The sequence below is a fragment of the Xiphias gladius genome, chromosome 12, assembly GCF_016859285.1.
Source record: "Xiphias gladius isolate SHS-SW01 ecotype Sanya breed wild chromosome 12, ASM1685928v1, whole genome shotgun sequence".
NCBI lineage: Eukaryota > Metazoa > Chordata > Actinopteri > Istiophoriformes > Xiphiidae > Xiphias > Xiphias gladius.
In genome coordinates, this window is record NC_053411.1 from 10,813,741 (window position 1) to 10,836,588 (window position 22,848).

The 22,848-nt window shown below is 40.1% G+C and overlaps 3 protein-coding genes across 7 annotated transcripts; all 3 read left to right on the top strand.

Moving 5' to 3' along the window:
• Nucleotides 1-629: 629 nt before the first annotated feature.
• LOC120797760 (CTD nuclear envelope phosphatase 1A) lies at nucleotides 630-16,145 on the top strand. 5 transcript variants are annotated; one of them, XR_005708568.1, is made up of 13 exons: nucleotides 630-830; nucleotides 1,124-1,371; nucleotides 4,564-4,630; nucleotides 6,362-6,480; nucleotides 6,598-6,669; nucleotides 6,965-7,081; nucleotides 7,200-7,311; nucleotides 8,485-8,569; nucleotides 9,987-11,739; nucleotides 12,685-12,832; nucleotides 12,942-13,046; nucleotides 15,929-16,007; nucleotides 16,114-16,145. XR_005708568.1 is itself a non-coding variant. In XM_040141616.1 (8 exons), exons 1-8 carry the CDS (start codon nucleotides 1,267-1,269, stop codon nucleotides 10,045-10,047), a joined length of 738 nt encoding a protein of 245 aa, XP_039997550.1. In that variant the 5' UTR covers nucleotides 630-1,266; the 3' UTR covers nucleotides 10,048-11,837. The 5 variants fall into 5 exon arrangements, 1 of the variants encoding a protein (XP_039997550.1); XR_005708565.1 differs by having other exon boundaries at nucleotides 630-1,371; XR_005708566.1 differs by having other exon boundaries at nucleotides 630-1,371; nucleotides 9,987-11,648.
• Nucleotides 13,644-17,424, top strand: gabarapa (GABA(A) receptor-associated protein a). The gene is made up of 4 exons (XM_040141617.1): nucleotides 13,644-14,545; nucleotides 15,929-16,007; nucleotides 16,114-16,232; nucleotides 16,391-17,424. The coding sequence occupies exons 1-4, from the start codon at nucleotides 14,456-14,458 to the stop codon at nucleotides 16,469-16,471; spliced, it is 369 nt and encodes a 122-aa protein (XP_039997551.1). The 5' UTR covers nucleotides 13,644-14,455; the 3' UTR covers nucleotides 16,472-17,424.
• Nucleotides 17,425-18,240: 816 nt separating this feature from the next.
• Nucleotides 18,241-22,844, top strand: gps2 (G protein pathway suppressor 2). Its single transcript, XM_040141421.1, has 11 exons — nucleotides 18,241-18,449; nucleotides 18,866-18,983; nucleotides 19,342-19,451; nucleotides 19,582-19,694; nucleotides 19,790-19,869; nucleotides 19,974-20,053; nucleotides 20,425-20,596; nucleotides 20,916-20,999; nucleotides 21,116-21,192; nucleotides 21,524-21,619; nucleotides 22,002-22,844. Exons 2-11 carry the CDS (start codon nucleotides 18,890-18,892, stop codon nucleotides 22,092-22,094), a joined length of 999 nt encoding a protein of 332 aa, XP_039997355.1. The 5' UTR covers nucleotides 18,241-18,449; nucleotides 18,866-18,889; the 3' UTR covers nucleotides 22,095-22,844.
• Nucleotides 22,845-22,848: the final 4 nt, after the last annotated feature.

The window sequence follows — 22,848 nt, forward strand, 5'->3', positions numbered from 1 at the left end:
TGTATTCCTGAGATCAATTTGTACGATCACAGTCATTACATAATTTGTCATTTTATTGTAAATTATGTTAAAAATTTTGTTTCCTTAATGGGTGATTTTTAACAGATTTATGACTGAATGACACAGGTCTTATTTGCACTAAATCATTTCAGGGATTTGCATGGCAGTGTCAGAGGAGATTGTTTATTAGTTTCCTAATAGCTGAAGTAATTTATTAAGTGTTGTAAACTTTTTTTGACATTAACTGGCCGTTAGCAAGCCCTTGTGTCTACCAACAGCTGTTATGCTGCCCCTGCCAAATATGACATAATATATACAGTGCCTATAAAAAGTATTCACCTACGCCTAGTCAATTTTTCGATGTTGTATTGTTTTACAACTTTTAATCAGAGGGATAATGAGGTTTATTGGCAACAATTAAGCCACTGTGAAAATAAGAGCACAACTTTCCGTAGACACATTAATGTCCTGAGTTTCAGTAGGGCTGCCAGAGTAGCTACAAATTGACGAACTAACTAAAAAATGACAATATAGTTGGTTACTTTTGCAGACTTTGAGCGAACTGCCACCGTAGCTCGTCCACGTCTGTTTATTTTCTTTCCACGTGGGCGTGCTGCGCGCAACCTCTGGGCTCCTCGCGGAAGTGACGGCAAGGCGGCGATGGCGGCTCGCAGTTTCATTCCGGATTTCCACTGGACTACAAACTGATTTTAACCGGTCCGGTTAGACTTTGGGGAACTTTTGTACAGCTGTCTCTCCTCGGACGCCGCAAAGAGTGAAGTCGCGTTGAACCGTTGCTTGACAACGAGCGGCCCAACAGCTTTTTTGGGGTATTTTTATCCAAGGTTCAAGGTGGTCACCCTGTCGAGCTAGCGGTAGCTCGGCGGCTACTAGCTAACGTTAGTTGGTACACAGCTAGCTCTTGAGCTAGCTTGTCAACTAGCTGCGTGCTAAGGTTCATACATCAGCAGTCGTCGTGCAGCCGCCTCTCTTTTGACCACGTCCACGTTTATCTTTTACAGTAACGATGCGAATGCACTCTATTTAATGCTAATTGTGCCACAAGTGTGCAGAGCAAGATACTCACACGTTTGCTTGGCCTCTTGTTCATTTGAATCGCTAGTTTGGCGGCTGTGGCTAAAGACGGATTTTGACTCACTAGCAAGAAGGTTTCTTCAGTAATTACCCCAACAACTTCGGGCAGAAGCGTGCTATCAACTGAGAATTGAAGTTGAGCTGCTGTGGGGTCTTTGCGTGCTTATCAACATGCTGAAGACCCGGCAGTGTTTACTTGGCATCCGCACTTTTCTCGGCGTAACGTCCAGAATATGGGGCTTCATCATGTACATCCTCAGGAAGCACCTGCGAACGGTGAGAAGGGGTTTGAAAGACATTTGGAAGTTGTGTTTCTGTGACACCTGAGCAAAGTCATGGCTTACGTTGCCATGGCTCCCAACATTATTTTTTCAGATCACATCCATCCATTTGGGATGCTCAGTCGGTTCTCAGAGAGCAAGGTTGCCTGTGTTTTCTGTCTCATTATGTGCCTCCATCGTGACGATTTTGCCAAATAATCCGTAGATTGTATACTGAATAGCCTCAACCTCCCACATCAGTGTCAAGTTTGTAGCGATATCTTCCAGTACAAAGATGAGTAAGAGTATCGAAACTTCATATTAAGAGCTTATTAAATAGTTTACACACATTGGCACCACAGGAGGTACGTTAAGTGCCACACAGGATATCAAGGTGCACCAAAATGTACAACTGCAACTTTTTGATTACTCTTTCATTTATTTGATTAACAATTTACTCCACAAAATGTAAGAAAATAGGGAAAAATGTCTGTCACATTCTTTCCAGAGCCCAAAATAGGTCTTTAAATACTTCATTTTGTCTCACTAACAGTCCAAACCCGAAGTGAAATAAAACAGAAAAACAGAAAATCCTCACATTTGTGAATTTAAAACTGTGGCATGTTTAGCCTTTTTTTTTTCTTGATAATTGACACACATATTTGATTATCAAAGTTGTTGCAGATTAATTTGGTTGATTGACTAATCAATGAATAGAGCAATTGTTTTGGCTCTTAAATAATGTATCCAGATATGTTTTTATGTGATGAGACAGTGTGAATGAATGGCTCATCCAGCTACAGTGCGAAGTGGAAACCTCCCACATCAAATCGCTAAATTTGAGGAGCAGCCAGCGCAAGCCAGCAGGTCACCTTCAATTGCTCTCACACCCCCCCCCCACAATAAACATGGCATTTAAGGTGACAGAAGCTGCCTATTTGTAATTTAGACACACACACAGGTGTTGTTGAGTCGTTAATAGACATATACATGTGGTGTAATATGAGTGGACTTTGACTCTAGCTCCGTATCAAGCCAACAAAGCTTGTAGAAGTGCCCTGTGTGCTGTAATCATCTTTCTGTTCGAGGTTTGTGTGCAGTTTATTGTGTGGCAGTAACACTTGCGGGTTGTCAACAGGCCCTGAGAGTGAGTAGTCCAGTCCATGTTATGGCTGAAGTGAGAGGGATTATGTCAGCACAGGGAGCGTACTGTTCTCTTTCTCTCATTCTCACTCACAGTTTAGCTCGGTTGTTTACAATCTGTGATGCACTGGAACAATGTCAACGATCCAGGGAGCGCTTATGTACCAAGCATTGTAATGTAGGTGATACTATAGATAGCGATCGAGTAAATCATGACAGATGATTTCATGACAAATAGTTGAGGTCAGAATTTTATGACTGAGCCATTTCAATACCTCTTAAAACAAAGGTATTAATATAAATTTTAAGCTTGTGCCTACTTCAATTTATTTCTAAAGCTTTAATAGCCTTAATCACTCCTTTTGTTGTGTGTGTGAATCTGGTAGACCTCACTGCCCACACTGCATAAAGTTGCCTGATCCAAAACTTTGGATCAATAAAAGCTCTATTGGATTATGAATATTAGGACCAGGTAATAATCCCATGCACGCTACTATGTGTAAACAGATGACCAGAAGGTTGTTTTTTTAATCAGATGTTGCGTAATGGTTCTGCTTATTATCTCCTGCTTGGTACAGTAACTGTGTGGCTGACTGTGGAGTAAGAGCTGAAACAATTGGCTAATGAACACAAAACTTCCCAACTTTATTAGTTGATAGTAGATCTGAAATGAGAAAATGATTAATCGAGTATTCCAACAATTTTGATAACAAATTAATCATTAATACCCCAGATTGTCTGGTGTCAGCTTTTCAACTGTAAAAATCTGTTTTCTTAGTCTTCTATGATAGTAAAGTTAATATCTTTGTCTTTTGAACTATTGGTTGGACAAAATAAGCATTATGACTACGTCCACTTGGGCTCTGGATCCAAATCAAGAATCGAGAAAATAATCGACAAATTAATCAGTAACAAAAAAAAAAAATGTTAGTTGCAGCCCTAGTTGATAGTTTATTTGGAGTCATTTAGTCAATGTAATTGCCATTATCCTGGTTACAGCTACATAAGTTGAAGGGCTAGTTGTTCTAGCTACTTTTCTCTATTGCATATATCATTATGAATTGAAGATTTTGAGTTTTTTGGCTGTCGGTCAAGTTAAAAGAGCAACTAGTCTGGAGGCAAAGGACTCCATCGGAGTTGCAGGCCTGGGGTCCAGATGGGACGCTCTTGGAGATGCAGAGATCTGAGTCAATGTCGAGGTCCCCCCGTGGTTCCCAGCAGCTGCTGCCACCAATAGGCTTCCCCCAAGCTTACTCTGCCAGGCAGCAGTGGGTTGGGACACAGAGGGAGGCCCTGTCTAAGGCTTAGGTACCAAGCTGCTTGGGCTTGGTCAAAGTCACCCTGCAAGACTTCTCTTCTGTGTGTGTCCCCATGCTCCGCTGACACCCACCGACAGCTGTGGGAATAAAAATAGCCCTGTGAAGAAAAGTGCAGAGCCCGTGGGCTAGAGCAGCACTGGAAAGGATCCTCTCTGTAGTCAGTCTGACCAGTTTAGAGCAAGAAAGTTAGAGAGGGGGAGCCGCAGGGTGGAGAAGAGAGCTGGTACCCCACGAATGTATTGTCTTAAAAGGCCAAAATATAAATTTTAGGATTTCAGTACTTAAAGTTTTTTAAGACCTTCAGAGAAATATTAGCCTTACGTCTGGTCCAAATCATCCATAACACAGTTTTATTTCCACAAGGGCGTGTTCTCAGTCATGATGATTTTTTTTCAAATTGGATTATGGATTGTAGCAGTTACAATGACATGAAGCCACTCTTCTTCAGTGCCCCAAAGGAATCCCAAAACACTAATACTGGCCTTCTGTATAAAATCACACAAGATGTCGATTCCTTGGAAATGAAGACAGACACTTTGATTGTAACAAGAAATGAAAAGATTGGCGGTTTCAGTGTGTTTGATATCAAATGTTCACATTCGTCACTTATAATCAGACTAAAAAACTACATATTTTAAAAACTATCCATGATGTAATTAACTAATTATGGCTCAGTCTGTTTGGTGTTTCAACAGTGTGATCTATTAAGGATGTCTGTCTGTCTCTTTTGCCTTGTTCATTTGCAGATAATCCAGTATCAGACGGTGCGATACGACACTTTGCCTCTGTCACCTATCTCCAGAAACAGACTGAGTGAGTACACGATTGTTTACATGATATAACTGCTCTGCTAAACTGTCGGGGCACCTATGAAAGAATTTTTTTTGTGATATTTGATAGCATGGAGTGGAGCAATTATCATAACATGTTTGTAATGTGGATATTTAAGTAGCAGTTAAACTGGTTGTCAATGAAAAGTTATCAGCATCTGAACAGCACACAGTTGTGTACAGTGTGAGCCCTTTCTCAGAACTTTCCTCCCCTCAAAATAAATGTTCGGACACACTTGACAGGACTACCATGATATAACTTCTATAACTGGGTGAAGTTTGGTTCCATAACACTACAGCATTCTTGCATCATTACAATTGAAAACCAAAAAAGTAGAAAGAAGAACAGAGTGACTTCGTAGACAGTAAACCTGAATTTCATTCAGAAAACATCTGCATTTTAAATGAAATGTCAATCTGTTGCACAGCTATAAATGTGCAGTGTGAAATGAGACAAATTCCTGTCAATAAAGCAAATGCAGATACCTCCTAAACCACAGCTAATCAGTAACATTCATGCTTGATGTTTAATGAGCAAGGGTAAAACACCAAGAATGTAGTATACGCATTATATAATGTAATAAATATTAGTCATTATAAATTAGACTGCGCACCAAACCTTTACTTTACAAGACTCGTAACCAGAATGCTAAAATCAAAAGACTGCATAAATGGCTGTAGATGGTAGGCAAGCCTGCTGAAAGAACAGCAATTGTCCAAAAAGAACAAAAAAAGACAACTTGAAGAAGAATTACGCTAGCAAGTAAATATCAGAATCCACTTAAGACTGTGGCACATTGACCAAAAATAACTGTTATTTCATTCCCTGATACTGACAACGACAAGACGTGTTTGTAGTCTGGAAGTGGAGAGGACCTGCAAATGTTAAAGGTAGCACTTAACACTGGCATGGACTGGTGTGTGCACTCTGAATGAGCTTCCCATATGTCCATAGAGAGCTCATTCAAAAGCACGCGCTTGACTCAGAGGAGGGATTGTTTTTCAGTTCTACTTTACTCCCCTCTCGAAACTCACTCCAGTGACTTCAGCCGGAGACTCAGGTCCAGTCTCCACTGATTGAGTGATTCCTTTACATTCATTCAGTTGTACAGTAGCTGGTATTTCTGCTGGTGTAGACAACATTGTAAACAGAATTAAGTTAACTGTATCACAGTAGTCACTTGCATTGAAAGCACATTAGGAGGGGATCTTTTAATAGCCAGTATGAGGAAAGATTGTTACACATAGGGATGCACCCTTGTATTTAAAATAATTGATTTTAAAGTGAAACTGACATTAAGTAGCCTCTGTATTTCTTAAGAAGTCGTTTCCACACCTAAACAATTGATTATTTGTGAAATCCAGACACATACGAGCTGAAAGAAAAAAACTCTTTCACTATAGAGTGTTTTCTTTCATTCTGCTGTCTAAACGCTCTGAAAAACTTAAAGAGCAGTGTCTTACTAATACACCTAAAATAAGCAAGCCATGGTTTCAAAATTATGTCAGGGGTACGAGAGAATTCTGATTACCAACCTGCTGTGTGTATATATAGACTTTTCAATAACCAAGTTACTATAGTGCATGTAAACGCACTGTGTGATTCCCTGTGTAGACTTGTTCTCCCACTAAGCTGGCTTCTTGTGTGTGTATATAAGTCTACTGCGTAAAGTACCTAAAATAAAAAGCATCTATATTGTCTGATAAACTCCAGATGCAGTAAAGAGGAAGATTCTGGTTCTGGACCTGGACGAGACGCTGATCCACTCTCACCATGACGGAGTCGTCAGACCCACAGTGAGACCTGGCACGCCGCCAGACTTTATCCTCAAAGTACGGGCATTAACACACACATGTACATGTTCTATCATAAATCCATCAAAGTTTAAACACTGGTTTAGTCTAAATGAATCGGATTCCTCTATTTTTTTTTTTTTTTTTCACCTGCAGGTCGTCATTGATAAGCACCCAGTCAGATTCTTCGTACATAAAAGGCCACATGTTGATTTTTTTTTAGAAGTGGTAAGTGTCAGTCAGTGATCAATGTTACTTACTGTGTTTGAATCATAGATGAACGTGTTAGTGAATAGTAAAGCACACTGTGAACATGAAACATCACTGCTCAAGTCCTTCCCAGGTCACCTTTCATACAGTCTGTCATCTTTCACAGAACTCTCCATTGTGCTGCACCCTCTCACTACCCGATGTCATAAAGCTATATTTGTTTTGGATAATGATCCTTCATGACTTACTAAGCACTTTGTGTAACTTGTGTACTTATACTTTTGTGTGCCCTATACTGTGTGTGTGAACACAGGTGAGCCAGTGGTATGAGCTGGTGGTTTTCACAGCCAGTATGGAGATCTACGGCTCAGCGGTGGCAGACAAGCTGGACAACAACAGGAACATCCTGAAACGAAGATACTACAGACAGGTACTTCTCGAAACTGTATTTATATAGTCTGATTATAGCTGGTACTGATTAGGCTCTTTCATCCCATTGGGCCTTTGAAATCTCTTTCATTGACTCGCATTTTTGTGTCTTTTGCCAGCATTGTACATTTGATCTAGGTAGTTATATTAAAGACCTGTCTGTAGTACACGATGACCTGTCCAGTATTGTCATCCTGGACAACTCGCCTGGTGCTTATCGTAGCCATCCAGGTAAGACTTAAAGCCTCATGGAGTCACTTGCACCTTCTGTCACTCTGTCTGTCCCTTGATATCTTAAGCTCACATACAAAGAAAATACTGGCCGTTAATACTAGGGTGTAGTGCCACTGCAGGGGGGTTCAACATGACTAGGTGGAAAAATGTAGAGTGAAACTGAAGTTGAAAATACTTTTTTTTTTTTTTCAGAGTGGAAGTTTTAAAAAGCACAGGTGTAACTAATCAGCTAATTGGTTGTCGATTGCAGTAATTGCTAGAGCAAAGCCATCGTTAATGTCATTTGTTCCACCTGTGCTTTTTCTGCTATGACAAAATTCCGACTAGATTTTCAGTAACAAAAAGTAATGCACTTAAATAGAGTTAGACCAGTTGTTGCTTCTTTATATCGTCTTTCAAATAAGCAGCAACAACAGTCATGCATTGTTTATTTATTTTATTTTTATTTTATTTTTTAAATTTTAGTGAGTCGCTGTTTGGGTGGTATCAAAAGGTTAAAACAGCAAGACCACGTGGCCGCTTCTAAACAGTGCCCACAAAGTGACATTTACAGGATAGTAATAAATGCTAAAACATGGTGTTACATACAGAGAAGAGACGTAAATCAGGAAACTGCTTCATTAATGTCAGTTACACAGCAATATCTATCTAAAGTTTTCTAACATAAGTTTAAGTTAGCCACCATAAGCTACTGGTTATACCAAACCAGCTAAGACTCCAACAACATAACCCCTTAGGTTTTTTTCACTAGAGTGTGATTATTTATTTATGGATACACCTTTTCACAACTTTTGTAAGATGACTAATGTGTTATATCTTCTTTCAAAGGCCTCACTATAAAGATTTAGTGATGTATTTAAAACTTAATAAGAATGGTAAGAGCCAGTTTGAGGTGCATATTCAGCTGTGAATATTCTGTATACATTCATCTTTAACAAACATAATTAAGGGACGCTTTGTCCTATACACATAAACCTTGTGAATTACCAGAAACACGACAAATAACTGACCCATTTCTTCTCACTACAAGGCTTGTCTTCTAAATGCTTTAACAGTGTAATAAACCTGCAGCTCCTCTAAAACTCAGTGGCCTCTTTAACAGAGCAGCATAAAATCACATCCATGTCTATGTCTCCTGACACGACTGACTGGCTGTCTTCTACCCTCCAGACAATGCAATACCCATCAAGTCCTGGTTCAGCGACCCTAGTGACACAGCACTTCTTAACTTGCTGCCTATGCTGGATGCACTAAGGTAAAAGGCATAATAAAGTTGTCATGGAAGCAAATGGACAGTGCAAACACTTTAACTCATGGCTTACTTTGTCCAACATTCTTTGTCCACTACCTGAAGTCTTAAGCATACTACCTGAATTCAGTTGTCTGTGGTAATTTAGGGAGGTGCAAAGTAATGGCTGCAACTAAGAGCACATTATTTTAGTTGCTAGTACATGTTAAGACCTATCAAAATGTATTTTCTGCTATAGTTACTTTGACAGCAGGCAACACCTTATTGACATTATTCTGAACAAGACAGTATTTCATTAACACTGTTGACAAGAGTTGTTGCTTGTAACATTTTCATTTCATATTCCCATTCATATGGTATGGTGTACAGCCAGAGTAATGACTCAAAACACCCCGTCTGCTTTACCCTGCCGTGTCAGATCCTCTATGGCAATCAAAACCTGCAGCATCAAAGACTGTGCCTAAATTCGTTCTTAGGAATATTTCAGTATTTTGGGAAGTACTCTTGCTTGCGCTCTTTCCAAAAATGAGATGAGAGGATTGATAGAGAGATGGAGCCCGGACATGTTTAGCCTAGCTAAGAATAAAGCCTGGAAGCAGGGGGAACCAGCTAAGGAGCTATGTGGTGTAACTATTCAAGCAAGTCTTAGCACTTACAGAATGCCATGACCTGGATGACTGAGAATCTTCACAGACGAGGAACCAGATAGCCTGACTTGACTTCGGCTTTGTCCAAACTTAAAAAACACACACTAACAGCACCTCTAATGCTCTTATACTAACACATTATATCTAATTTATTTCATACATACATACACAGAAATGTAAAAACAGCAACTTGTAGTTTTATAGGGAGCTATGTGGTGAACAGCCAGCTATAGTAACTGCATGCAGCATCACAAAGCCTTGTGTCAGTGAGGTTGCCAGGCTTGTCCAAAACCAAAACACAGCAACCCTATCGGGCCTGCACTATAGTCTGAGACACGGCAACTTCGTGCAGCTGGACTGATTTATTAACTGTTGTTTATCAAGAAAGTTATAATAGGTAATTTGCCCCAAAAGGCACAGTTTAGCTATTTATACAGTATAGTTTGGTTTATGTATGGGTTAGGCAAAGGAGATGCAATGTTTTCATTAGTTAGCTTTAGAGGTGTTAATTGGCATACTTTTTAATTTTAAAAAGAGCCAGGCTAGCTCTTCTAGCCTTTTTCCAGTCTTTATGCTAAGCTCAGCTAAACACCTCTGACTCTACTTCTGTAATCAAAGCACAGAGGTGAGAGTGATATCAGTTTTCTCATCTCACTCTCAGAAAGAAAGCAAATAGGCATATTTCCCAAAATTTTCAACTACTCCCGTAATGGCTAAGAAGGTAGAGTGTGCAGTTTCATGTAGCTGAATTGTGCCGTTCTCTCCTTTACTCTTAGGTTCACTGCTGATGTCCGCTCCGTCCTCAGTCGAAACCTCCACCAGCACCGGCTCTGGTGATTGGCTGAATCAAGAGGGGCGGGACTTGTTGACCAGCCTCTTCCTCTCTGCCGGCTTCCTTCCTGCCCTCCGTTCCCACACAGACGACCCACCAGCCCTCTCTGAGCCTCTCAGATGTGTCCTGAGGAGATGAGGGTTGGGGTGAACGCCTATCACGGGATGAACAGTATGGGATCACCAGAGCCCAGAAACTACTGGGAGGGAGGGAGAGCCAGCTTGTTTTTTTGTTTTTGTTTTTTTTTTTCTGTTTTTTTTTTTCCCCTTCTTCTTCTTCTTGATTCTTTATTTGTTTTTTGTTTTTGTTTTTTCCAAAACAAAATGGAGCCTCTCTGCCTTATCGCTCCTGATACTGACTGTGCGCATATGGAGGTGAGCTTGTGTACATGAGTCGGAGTATGCTTGCTGAGTTCGTTAGTCCTTTTTAAACTTTTTGAAGATTGGGAGGGGGGAAAGAGAGGGATCAGCAAAGCAACAAAGACAACTCTACATTATTAATTCTTGTTCCTCTCCATCATCATCAGACGTTGCACTTCAGCAAACAACTCATCAGTTTACTGTCTTAACCTCTCAGAGCAGCTGAGATGGGGAAAATAGAAAACCGCCCCTTTTTTAGATCAAACTCGTACCCCAAACGGTCATTCATTGAGTCCCAAGGTACTTTCTTTTCCTCTCCCAACAAGAATGGATCGATTTACATGGTGTAATTGATGGATTTTTGCTTTCAACATACCATCCACAGGCATTTTTCTGGACAAATAGCCAAGCGGTCTGCTAATTTTTTTTTTTTTTTTTTTTTTTTTTCTTCCCAGCCATAACATCACTCTTTCCATAAAACTCCACATGGGACTCAGTGATAAAGACTTGCCTGAAAAGTTGTGAGAAAAAAAGAATGGCTTGTAACGATATGTGGACTGCCGTGCCGCCTTTCCATATCTGATTGTTTCTCTGGTACCAAGATATATGATAATATGACTTCTGCATACCATGACATTTCACTCTTCCCCTTTACCATTTGATGCCATCCTGATTTCATCTAAAAGGAATTGCACTTAATTTTTTCCCCCTTCTGTTTTTGTTGCAGTTGGTTTTGTACTTGGTTCAAATTTGAAGCCTTCCCCTTTCAGTTTCTACCCGCTCCCCTTAATGTATGGGTTCAACTATTAGACCCTCCGTCTTTAAATGCCTTCTGAACAATGTCAGTCTTGTTAAGGCTCACAGCGGCTTCTCATTGGCTCTGTCTCCAGGTCTGTGTTACTAATAAAACACTTGTCAGTATCGGCCAGTTACTATCCAGCTTGTTTTCTTTTAATGCAACTCATTTTGCAGTGTTTTTTAATTTATTTTCTTTTTGGTCATATTTGAGACATAACATTTTGCAGCTTGTCAACTGGCTAACTTCACTGGGGATAGAAATGTGGAGAGGGATTCAGTTTCTGTGTGAGACAAACTTTTGCTAATAATCTGCTGCCATCATGTGGTGTAACAGGGAACTGCATTGGTCGACGCCATATTCCTACACTGCTCAAGAAACAAACTAACTCTATTTTGGTTAATGCTTTTCCACAAGAGAATACCCTTCAGCTCCAAAGTAAGTGATAAAGGTATATTGCCTCCCTCCTCTTACTGATGGAATCTACATGGGTTGCCCCACAACTCAAAGGATCTGACAACAGTTGCACTTGTTTAAAAGCAGTAAGACTTGTATTTTGTCTAATATGGCATTTTGCAGTACCACTGCAGATGCTAGTAGCCTGTAATTTTTGTATGTATATGTTGATATTTATACTTTTTGTAGTAAATGTAGAGAAATGTAACATTTTAAAGACACCTGTGCAGCTTTAGTGATTGCATTTTTTTTCGGACAAACTATATATTTCTAGCTTTTATTTTTATTATTATTATTTTTTTTAATCTGTGCTAATTTTGCAGTTGCAAAGTGTTCATTATGTTTTTTTTACTGTGTTTTCACGTGTGCTCACCATGTGATTTCCAGCCCTCTCAGTAACAGCATACAGGTAAGTTTCAGAACTTAAGTGGCTGCCCATCGGCTGATCAGTCACAGCTGTGAGTGCACACGGCTACAAGTAAAATTTTTCTTTTTTCCTCAACTAATTTTAGTAGTCATTCTAGTGAAGGGTTAGGAAACTACTGTCGTGGGCTAAGCACACTGTTGTATATATATTAGCTGTTGGTTCACAACACCTCTACCTCCTAATGATGGTTTTGAAGTAAATCTGAAGGGGCAGAATTGAGCTGAAGCTGCTGAGTATGCCTTGTAGGAGAGAGTGTCGTTGAGGATCACATCAGTGGTCTGTGGTGGATGAGGTACACGTTGCTTCAGATTTGTCACTGATGATGAAGAGCTTTTGTCAGGAAAATAATTTGACAGGGAGGAAAATTGGCTCGGTCTAAGGAGAGTGGCAAGGTCTCAGTGCTCCTAAAAGATAGCAGGAATGGAGGCAGCAAAGGAAACTGGAGTCTTTTATACTCCATAACCAAAAAATAACATCTGCCCTTCATGCCTCATAGTAGGACTCAAACTTTACTGTACATCATGCATACTAACCTGAAACTGCTATCAGCAACTATTTTTATATTCTAAAATATGTTTTTTTGTTGTTTTTTTGTTGTTTTTAGACCTAGGAACTGGACAAAATCCTGTCCACAAGTGACTCAGCACATTACATCCTGTGCTTAAGCAGAGTATAACCCACGATCTTAAAATCCCTGACACGGAAAAGAGAAGATTAGCCTGTGCATCGACAACTATACAATGATCCAAAGGGTATAAGTCTTCACTTTCACAGCTGTATACTTCTTCAGAGAGAAGACTGTGAATACTGGAAGGACTATTTTTAGATTTACGCAGTCTGACTGATTGTCACCTTACACAGAACAACCCATCACAAGAATGTGAAGTACATAGGGGAGTTCAGGCAGAGGTGTCACATGAGCAAGCAGAGTGAGTCAGAGCTGTGGGCCACTTGCGCAATGAACAGGTTAGCAACTTTTTCTGAGTGTTTCAGGAAATGGGCATTTGAATAGCACTCAGAGTTATTTTATCTAGTAAACATGCAGTGTGTGTGTGTCAAATAAAATATTCTTTATTTTGTAATCTCTGAACAGACAAGCGATTTAAAGAGGAAATTAAGTAACTCAGCAAGTAATGGTTCTTAGTAAATTCCCAAAACTAGTACAGTAGTTATTTTAAAACCAGTATTTACCATCATTAAGCAATAACCACTGAAGCAATATAAAAAAAAGTGAGTAGTCTGAGAAAATGGACCACTCTTGATAAAATGTTTGTGATAAATTGTAATCGGAGGTTTTTCTGGAATCATATATTGAACGTGTGCTTTTTTTCCCTCTAAGAAAGGGCGGTTGTTCAGAAGTTAAATCTAAATTGCTATGATTTAATGGGTGACAAGCCGAAAACACAAGGCTGGATTACCATCCAACCAACTAGGGGCCCTGAAGCTCCCGAGTTATCATGTGTGTTTTCCATCAGCTCATTTTTGCCCACATTTGGGGCCTCTACCAGCTTAAAAGCTAGTGCATAACTGTGCTTTAAACGAGACTTTTTTTGCACCTCTTCGGGGATGTCAGCTTCAAGTACAGACCAGCGCTGATGAAGCTGGAAAAGATTCCGGCTCAATGACCCCTCAGGACACCGGAATATTATTATTGTTCTCGTTTTTTGTCGTTTTATTTTGTCTTTGAAAGGGGTTAAGGGGTCGAGGAACGATCTCGTTAACGAAACCGGAAATTGCGAAAACTGCAAGTCAATCTAGTAATAATCACGCACTGTGCTCCGGATAATGAGTGAATACACAGTAACCCCATTTTGCTAAGGGCCTGCTCAATGTCTCCGGACTCAGATTATAGCCAGCGCTGCGTTTCAAAGCCAAATTTGCAGTTCAATTTTGCATGTTTTCGGGTTTCTTATCTCCTGCTGCTAACTGCAGGGCCTCGGTCATATGACAAGGACAGATGCCTCCTCACTGCCCTGCCCTACGTCCTTACGCGCAGCGGTTGATCAAAATAAAATAGCTCCGCAGGAAAAAAAAAAAAAAACTCAACTTAGATTTTAAACCACTCAAAGACGATTAATTTCCATAGAGGAATTTTCCATCAACAAATACCGGTTATCGCTGTACAATGAACGTTAATGTGGTCCGGGATAGCGAGAAGTACACCCTGCGAACTAGACTCTCCTCTACGTCATGTTGTTATTGTGTCCCTCCGCCACAGTCGCACTAGGAAAACAGCTGTGGCTGGGCTAAGGCTAGTTAGCATCGTTTGTTTTTGTCGTGTGTGTGTGTGTCAGCGATTTGAGCCGTTCCTTGCGCAAACCGCTATCATACAACCCCCGGAGTGACCGACTTGTCGTCTGTCATCTCTCTTAACGATGAAGTTTCAGTACAAAGAAGAGCACCCTTTTGAGAAAAGGCGGTCTGAAGGCGAGAAAATAAGGAAGAAGTATCCGGACAGGGTACCAGTAAGTAGCTAACGCTATCTTGGTTGCGCGATCTGTTTTGTTAGCAATGTGACGGCTAGCTGAGCTCAAGCTTTTGTAACGCTAGTCTTATTTAACTGTTTGGAACACCTCATGTTCGCATGTAAAATCCACACATAGTCATACGGTTCAGGTGTAGCGACACATTATTTTTCTCCGTAGTAAACTGCCACGTTAGTAGACGTTGGAGGTTAAACAACAATTTCGGCCCCACTGAACAGGCCAGCTAGTGAGAGCTTCGTGTAATCCTTCCGTATGTGTTTTTGTTTTTTGACTAATAGTACTAATTCACAAAAAAAAAGATCCTTGATGACAAACTAACATAAACCTTCCCTGGTTGTAAAGACTGTGATTGACCGTGAAACACCTACAGTCTGAAGTGTGTACAGACTGATCGCGGTCTGATCGGGCGGCTGGGTGTAGTTCTAAGCTGTATGTTGAAACGATAATAGCAGTGCACCTTAAAATAGTTGGTGTCTAAAAACAGGGCACTTGTTTACGTCGTTCTAACTCTTGTTGATAGATTTAGTCCACAACCTTTGGCCTTTTGCCGCTCAAATTGACCTAACAGGACCACCTGGCTAAAACCTGACAGCAGATAAATGTGCTTTCTGCGTTCTGTAATGTATGAGGAGCTTTACTTGCCTCTACAATCGCAGTCTGGTTTCGCTGCCTTTCATTTAACTGCTGTTATCAGTCATAGATCTTATTCAACTTGATGTGTGGCTTCAACTAACGATCTGTTTTAATTTTCGATTGATCTACCAAAATATTAATCAACTACTATTGTCTACATAATGCCAGAAATACTACAATTTGCCTGAGCCCAAGATGACATTTTCAGATGTAATGTTTTATGTCCAAATCAGTACAAGTCAGTTGATTGTAAAAAATTGTTGCTGATTAATTATATGTCCACTGACTAATTGTTTAAGCTCTACAGTGATGTTTTACTGCTTGGTGTGTGACCAGGTAGCATTTTACAAGTCCTATTTTTAGAATAAAGAGAAAAATGCTTCAAAATAGTTTCATTTTTCCGCTCCTTCTGGTCCTCTTTACTAAATCCCAGTTCTGACTTGTATACATACAAATACACACACATACACACGTTTTTTTTTATAGCTGACAAATTACAAAATACTGAGTTTTTCGAAATAGAGGCTACACCTGACTTAAATATACTTCACTGCTCGCTCGAGTGATAGTTAGTCAGATTCTCAGATCCCTTTTCTGAGAAATGTGAAACAAACTATTAAAGTGCTTCTCACTTGATAAACACAGCCTTTGTTCAATGGAAAATGCACTGGATTCATCTGCTAAGGACATGTTGTGCAATAGTTCTTATTTTTCTTTTTCTTTTTTCAGGTAATCGTGGAGAAAGCCCCAAAAGCCAGAATAGGAGATCTGGACAAGAAGAAATACCTTGTTCCTTCCGACCTGACAGGTGATGACTGTATTATGTGCCAAGTCTCTGAACAATATTTAAATACGCTGGTATGTTTATAGTCAAATTTGAAATGCCCACAATCTTGTATACTCTCTTTTATCAGTGGGCCAGTTTTACTTCCTCATCCGGAAAAGAATCCACTTGCGAGCTGAGGATGCGCTCTTCTTCTTTGTAAACAATGTCATTCCACCCACTTCAGCTACCATGGGACTGTTGTACCAGGCAAGAGGCTTACTCACTTTCTACAACACTGACCAGCTCTTAGACAATGTCTTTATCAGCGTGTTGCGCTCTTGTTTCCCACTAACATTAAAGTGCACTTCCCTCTACATTTTTAATATCATACTAACATCTTTTTTTCCTTCCCTTTTTTTTCTCAGGAGCATCATGAAGAGGACTTTTTCCTCTACATTGCCTACAGTGATGAGAGTGTGTATGGGAACAGCCAAAGGGAAATCTGATCCCACTACCATCCCCCTCCAACCACGACCCACCTTTCTGAGACCTCCACCATTCATTCATTTAAATATTAAATCCAGCTCAGCAGCCTAGAGTTCCCAGAGTAAATATTTCAAATGCACTTTCACCACCCATACATTACCCTTCTCCCATCCATTTATGTCTTTATTATTCCGCAGTCTGAATTGTATTTGCCTCCACTTTTCTTTTCAGTAACAACTTGGGTTAAGTGGTCCCGTGGCCAGTTATTTTTCTAGTCTCATATGTGATCATATTTAACTGAGAAACTGAGAAAGATTAATCACATAATATTAGCAGTAGGCCATAATTATAGTAACTCCAGGGTTAAGGGAAGAAGGGGAATAGTATGTGAGTTCAAATCAGCTCTTACTGACAGGGAAGATAGTTATTGATTTACCACTTTTGTTGGTTTGCAGAAGGATAAAGTGTGTTTTGAGTTTTGGGTAGTAAATTAATAGCATCCACCAGCTAAAGGCAGATAATGTTGTCTCTGGCAGAGTAAAGGATAACTGTTTTGCAGCAGTTTTTCTCCTGGAAAAAAATAAAGTGGCTAGGTTTTTTTTTGTTTTTTTTGTTTGTTTTTTGTTTTTTAACTCATCAGTCACTGAAGTCTGTGCATTGACAGTTTAGTGTGCTGCCCTGCATGTGACCCTAGCAAGGAGTATGATAGAATTCAGACTAAACAATCACCCTCTGCTTTCAGTGGTAAGACTATTCTGTTGACTGCTACTATGATTATTGTTGTTATTATTGTTAATTTTAGATGGCTTAATTTCTAAAGGTATTGTAAAGCTGCGTGCAATTTTCTCTTTTTTTTTTTTTTAAGTTTGTCTCCTTTTTTAAAAAAAATAAGATTTGAACTCTGTATACAGCTGCATTACTGGCTCTTTCTCTCCACTCATGACCATACATGATAAAATGTGATGAAAAGCTACATGTTTCTTGTCTTTATTGAATATCTAAGCTTATTTTTGTTAAAGCATCACAAATATCTTTTTTTTTTGTTTTCCCTTGTGAGAGGCAAATCCTTATTGCACAGTTTTGATAAGGATTGTGAACTGATTACGTAGACCAAAAATTCTCCACTTACTACAGAAGTTAGTGTGAAGTCAATTTTATTTTTGTATCGCCCAAAGCATTTGTTGTAGAAGGCGTTACTATGTGTGCAACATACAACACCATGAAATGGAGACTTAGGTCAACATTCCTAGCCTTTCTTCCTGTAAGTGCACGAGTTTCCTTATATCAGCTACTGTGGCTGCTCATAGTGAGCCTCTCCAAGTTGTACAAGGCCACTCGTTGTATTCATGTTCACGTTTTATTCATGCGCAAGAAGCTGGTTTGACTAAACATAAGATCTGCATTTTTTTCTTTTTTTTTTTTTGACAGATCATTACAGTTTTCTTAATTAATCTCATAGGATTTTTAGACTTTGAAAATAACAAAAGGACATCTGTTAGAGCTCCTGTATAGGTGAATGTGATATTTACCCAGTAAACTGATCGATTAATAAAATCAAGTTTTTGGTTTTTAAAAAAAAAAGACAAGGTCAGGATATGAAAATGGTGGCACATTTTTAGCATAACATCACTTTAATGTCTTGTCTATGAAATGGTTCTTATAGCATGTCTATACTTATTAAAAACGTCTTTGTAAAACGGGGAATTTTGAAGTTTATATTTGCAATTTATTTTAAACGGGGGGATCTGACGTCTCTGCCCAAATTCGAGAGAAACTACAATTCCCAGAGTGCAATTCGGAGGGAAAACCTCAGACGTCTCCTTTGGCACCGGAAGCGCAACCTTATCACCCGGGCTAAGAACCTAGCAATCTGTTTATGTTTTGCTGAGAAGTTTTGATTTTATTTTTGTTTAATTGCCCCAGATACTGTCAAGTGGCCTCAAATTGAAAACCGCAAGACGGTTAGGTTCTTATTAAACGACTCACAAAGCGATAAAAGTAAGATTTTTCGTACTTTATCACGCCACCACATTAATGTAACAGAATAGGTGTCATAAAATGCGTAACGTTAGTGCTAAGCAGCTAGCTAACTCCAGTTAATGTTTGCTCTCGGGAATATTTAAAAATAAAGTTGCTGCCGCTGGTTTACATGTTAAAGCTCCGTACATCTTCATCTTAAACTCTACCATCCTCGCTGATGAACAATGACATAATATACTGTCAGTTAACACCAACTGAAGCTAACAATGCTAACTTAGCAGTTAGCGGAATAGCAGCAAGGCCTGTAACACTTTACACCTGTGCTATTTCTACTGTTATACCACCAGTGAGATATATACAATACCGTTAAATGTACTTTGTGTATGTCTTGTAACCTCTCACAAGTATTAAACTGAAATTTCGACCCACGCTAGCTGGCCCCTCCACTGCCTGTCACCATGCCCGCCCTGCTGGACAGACCCAAGCTGTCCAACGCGATGGCCAGAGCCCTCCACAAACACATCATGAGGGAGAGGGAGCGCAAGAGACAAGGTTCGCTGTGTGTGTGTGTGTGTGTGTGTGTGTGTGTGTGTGTGTGTGTGTGTGTGTGTGTGTGTGTGTGTGTGTGTATACTTTAAGAAACCGTTTAGCCATGTTGACACTGTCACAACATAAGAGGTAGAAGTGTACAGGTTTTCTACTTGTATTGAACTGTACTCGGGACTGCAAAAAATACGTTCGCTATTAAGTAAAATGCTTTTTTCCCCTGATTTACCTTTTTGCATTTACTATAGGACTGATCTGTTGATGGAGGAAATTGACTATTTATATATTACGTCATTAATGTTTTTTTTAAGTAAGGGACTTAATAGTTTTTCCACCACTGAAATACACGAATATCAATTTTCAGAGGAGGAAGAGGTGGACAAAATGATGGAGCAGAAGATGAAGGAGGAGGAAGAGAGGAAGAGGACAAAAGAAATAGAGGAGAGGATGTCCCTGGAGGAAACCAAAGAACAGGTTGGAAAAGTGATGAAAACACAAATTATGTCAAAGTTTCATGTTCTATGGACTTGCCATTTTACTCTGGGTTTAGACAAATAATAGATGGTAAAATATACGGCAATCCCAACCCCAATTTAAACTTCAGGTAATGAAGATGGGTGAGAAGCTTCAGGGACTCCAAGAAGAGAAACACCAGCTCTTCTTACAGCTCAAGAAAGTTCTCCATGAAGAAGAGAAGAGACGCAGGAAGGAGCAGAGGTAGTGTTTTTTATTTAAAATTCAGTTATTAAGCAGGATTTTACTTATGCATTCTCGGTATTCAGTTTAATTTCTTTGCCCCCTGTCTTCTCTAGTGATATCACAACACTGACATCAGCCAGCTACCAACCCAGTCTGCCCATGCACGCAGGGCAGCACCTCCTCAGCATTCAAGGTGCGATACTCTTCAGGCTCTGTGAATCGCCCGACCTCATCTGGGGTTATGTGGGAAATTGTCATTAATATCAGTCAGCTGATCCTTCTCTTTTTCTCTCTAAGGCAGTCCAGTCAGCCACAGTAGACCTGGTGCGCTACTTGGAGAACGAAGCAAACAGCTGTTTCCAGCTGCTGTGATTCCAGTAAGTAAACAAGTGTTCACCGATCTCTTCACAGACACTTTTACTTTTGTGTGTTGAGTTTTTCTTTGGGATAAATGGAGGATACACTGTTTTAGTTGTTTTGCTGGTCAATCGGAACTCTGTTGTCTGTGCTTTACAATGCAGCCTGGCTCTGACTGCTTTGTTTGTGTGTGAGTGAAATCTATATAAAGTGACATTTTTGTCTACACACTTGTGTGGTATTGTTAACAAAGTGCTGAGAGATATTCATTGTTTTAAACCTTTTAATGCAGCTAATTTTGGAGAAGTGCATTTTTAGATACAGACAGAAATTTAGACACCGTTAATTCCTATCACACGGTTTAGACCTCTTCCTCCTCCTCCTCTTTTAGACACGTCACTATCAGACGCCTGGATTCAGCTCTGGCTCTGCAGAGCACGGGCAGTTCAGTGGGGGACAGGGGGTCCATGAGCCTTACGGGGTGGCCCAGGCCCAGCATCCCTCCACCTACGCCCCCGGACCATCTGTACCTGTCAGTTTCGCAAGCAGCTCCCAGATCAGAGGTATGGCCATGTGTCTGTTTAAGTGTCAGAGATCACAGATCACCTGTATTGTATTACAGACATCTACAATGTGCAGAGTTACTTGCTCACTAAAATAACTGAATTTCAGTGATTTAGTACGTACAATCCTGATAAAATAAAAACATGATTTCTCTTCCAGTTTCGTAATTTGGATATGAATTTAATTTAATTTAATGTTAATCCGGTTTATTTTGCCCTTTGTGCTTGTTGATGTTTACTCAGAGATCAGTCATTTGAACCACATCAAAGTGGGATGAAGTGATTGCAATGAGACTCAGTTGCCTTCGTTCTCCCCCAGGTGCATCTGCGTTTCAGGCCATGCAGTATCTCCCCCACCAACAGCCTGGCTACCCCGTCCACAGTCACTTCACCTCTCAGCCCGGTCAGTCCCTTCGTTTCAACGTATTAAATTCCCTCCTCATAGAGCACCCTTAATGCAGGCTCTGCAGATGCTGCAGTGCTTTGTAAATTAAACAGTGACTTGTGTATCTCCTGCAGGATACATCCCTGGAGCGGGAATACCCCTCCAGAAGCAGCTGGAACATGCCAACCAACAGTCAGGCTTTACTGATGCCGTAAGCCCATTTCATATTTACATACTTTAATGAAGTCCTGCTAAAGGTCAGTAAACATGAAGTTAAACTGGCAAAGTAGAGTATACTGATATACAGTATAAAGTATAAGATTAATGTAGAGTTTATAAGTTTGATTGTAGAGACAAAATAACCAGTTTTATGAATTGTAAAATTGTTATTTACATTACGAAATATTTCCATACATGTTACTGTCTAAATAATGGAAGCATCTCGATTAAATCTGGCATATTCTTCATTTGCCGGCCTTATAGTTGAAGTTGTACGTCCTTATCTGATTAGAAATTTCTTTGTCCTGCGTCTTGCCTCACAGGGTGCTTTGAGGCCTATGCATCCACCAGCCATGCATCCCTCTGCTCCAGGACTGCTGCCCACACCATCAATGGCGGTCCAGATTCCCACTGCAAAGGTGAACTCCCAAAACAGGCACAGCTCTTTACAATAATCCCTTTCACTGTTCTCTGTCACCCCCCCCCCCTAATTCTGGACAATTTATTTCCACTCTGTTGGCTCAAAAGTGGGGAGAGGGTGTCGATGGCGAAACTCGCCGCACTTCTTTCAGTGTTGCGTACCGCCAGAATTTTGTACCTTGCTGAAATTAGCGTGTCTTATCAATGTACAATGCTGAGTTGAGCGTAACCCTCGGCATTGATTTCGTGTCCATTCCAGCAGTGCTGTGCTGTGCTTATTAGGTTTACAAAGTCTTGGTTCCCTGCCCTTTTACCTAGAAATCATTTACCATGTTCCAATTTCAGAGAACTTAACTCTTCAAACCATGTTTCCATCTCCAGGCCCCCTTCCAGAGCTCTCCCCAGGGTGCCCCTCGCCACGGCTTCCTCCCCCACAGCCAGAGTGGGCAGAGGTTCTACCACCATGGCAAGTAACTGGTTCACCTTCACCGGCGCTGAGGTTTCACAGCCTCCCTCTAGATACTGGAGAACCTGCTGGACGAGTAATAGATCAAGTTCTTTAACAGAAGTCATGACGTTGGAATATGCCATATGATCCGTGCTTTATTTTGTGTATAATATCTGGTTTTTAAGTTGTGTTTTGACTCCGTTAATGAGTGACCAGCAGACCTCATGTTTATGTGCTGTACACATTCGGCTTTTTTACGTAACTTCAAATGATGTTAATTTTTGAAATAGCTTATTATTTTCTATACACTGTAAAGACGTTCTGGAGGTGCATTTGTGCACTTAAATGTTAATATCTTGTATAAAGCCAGGCTGCATGAACCAGAGCTTATTCTTTCTTCGAAGACTTTGCTCACCAAAGCGTTGCACGAACCAGAATAGAGAAAACATTTTCAGCACCACTTAGTGGTTGAATTTAGAGTTTGTGAATTAAATCATCCTATTTCTGCAAAGGTCACACAAACACTGATAAACACTACTGTAGCAGAAACAAATTGGTTTAAATGAGACTCTGTTTCACTATGCTGCTGACGTCTGGTTCATCACATTAGACCCATCAGGGTTGGTTACCACAAATTAAATCAGATGACCATGGTCTTTTACACAGTTATGGAGAATTTCCAGTTTTTTGTGTTGTCCTCTGCAGCATACATCAAATTTAAGTCTGTTCTGTTTTAAGGCTTTTAGGTTGCTAAATAAAACGATAAGCAAACGCAACATC

Coding starts and splice junctions, on each gene's coding strand:
- LOC120797760 (XM_040141616.1), top strand. CDS start 1,267: ATGCTGAAGACCCGGCAGTGTTTACTTGGCATCCGCACTTTTCTCGGC. Junction 7,082..7,199: donor AACGAAGATACTACAGACAG/GTACTTCTCGAA, acceptor GTCTTTTGCCAG/CATTGTACATTTGATCTAGG. Junction 8,570..9,986: donor CCTATGCTGGATGCACTAAG/GTAAAAGGCATA, acceptor CTTTACTCTTAG/GTTCACTGCTGATGTCCGCT.
- gabarapa (XM_040141617.1), top strand. CDS start 14,456: ATGAAGTTTCAGTACAAAGAAGAGCACCCTTTTGAGAAAAGGCGGTCT. Junction 16,008..16,113: donor TGTTCCTTCCGACCTGACAG/GTGATGACTGTA, acceptor CTCTTTTATCAG/TGGGCCAGTTTTACTTCCTC. Junction 16,233..16,390: donor CCATGGGACTGTTGTACCAG/GCAAGAGGCTTA, acceptor TTTTTTTCTCAG/GAGCATCATGAAGAGGACTT.
- gps2 (XM_040141421.1), top strand. CDS start 18,890: ATGCCCGCCCTGCTGGACAGACCCAAGCTGTCCAACGCGATGGCCAGA. Junction 19,695..19,789: donor AGACGCAGGAAGGAGCAGAG/GTAGTGTTTTTT, acceptor TGTCTTCTCTAG/TGATATCACAACACTGACAT. Junction 20,054..20,424: donor TTCCAGCTGCTGTGATTCCA/GTAAGTAAACAA, acceptor CTCCTCTTTTAG/ACACGTCACTATCAGACGCC.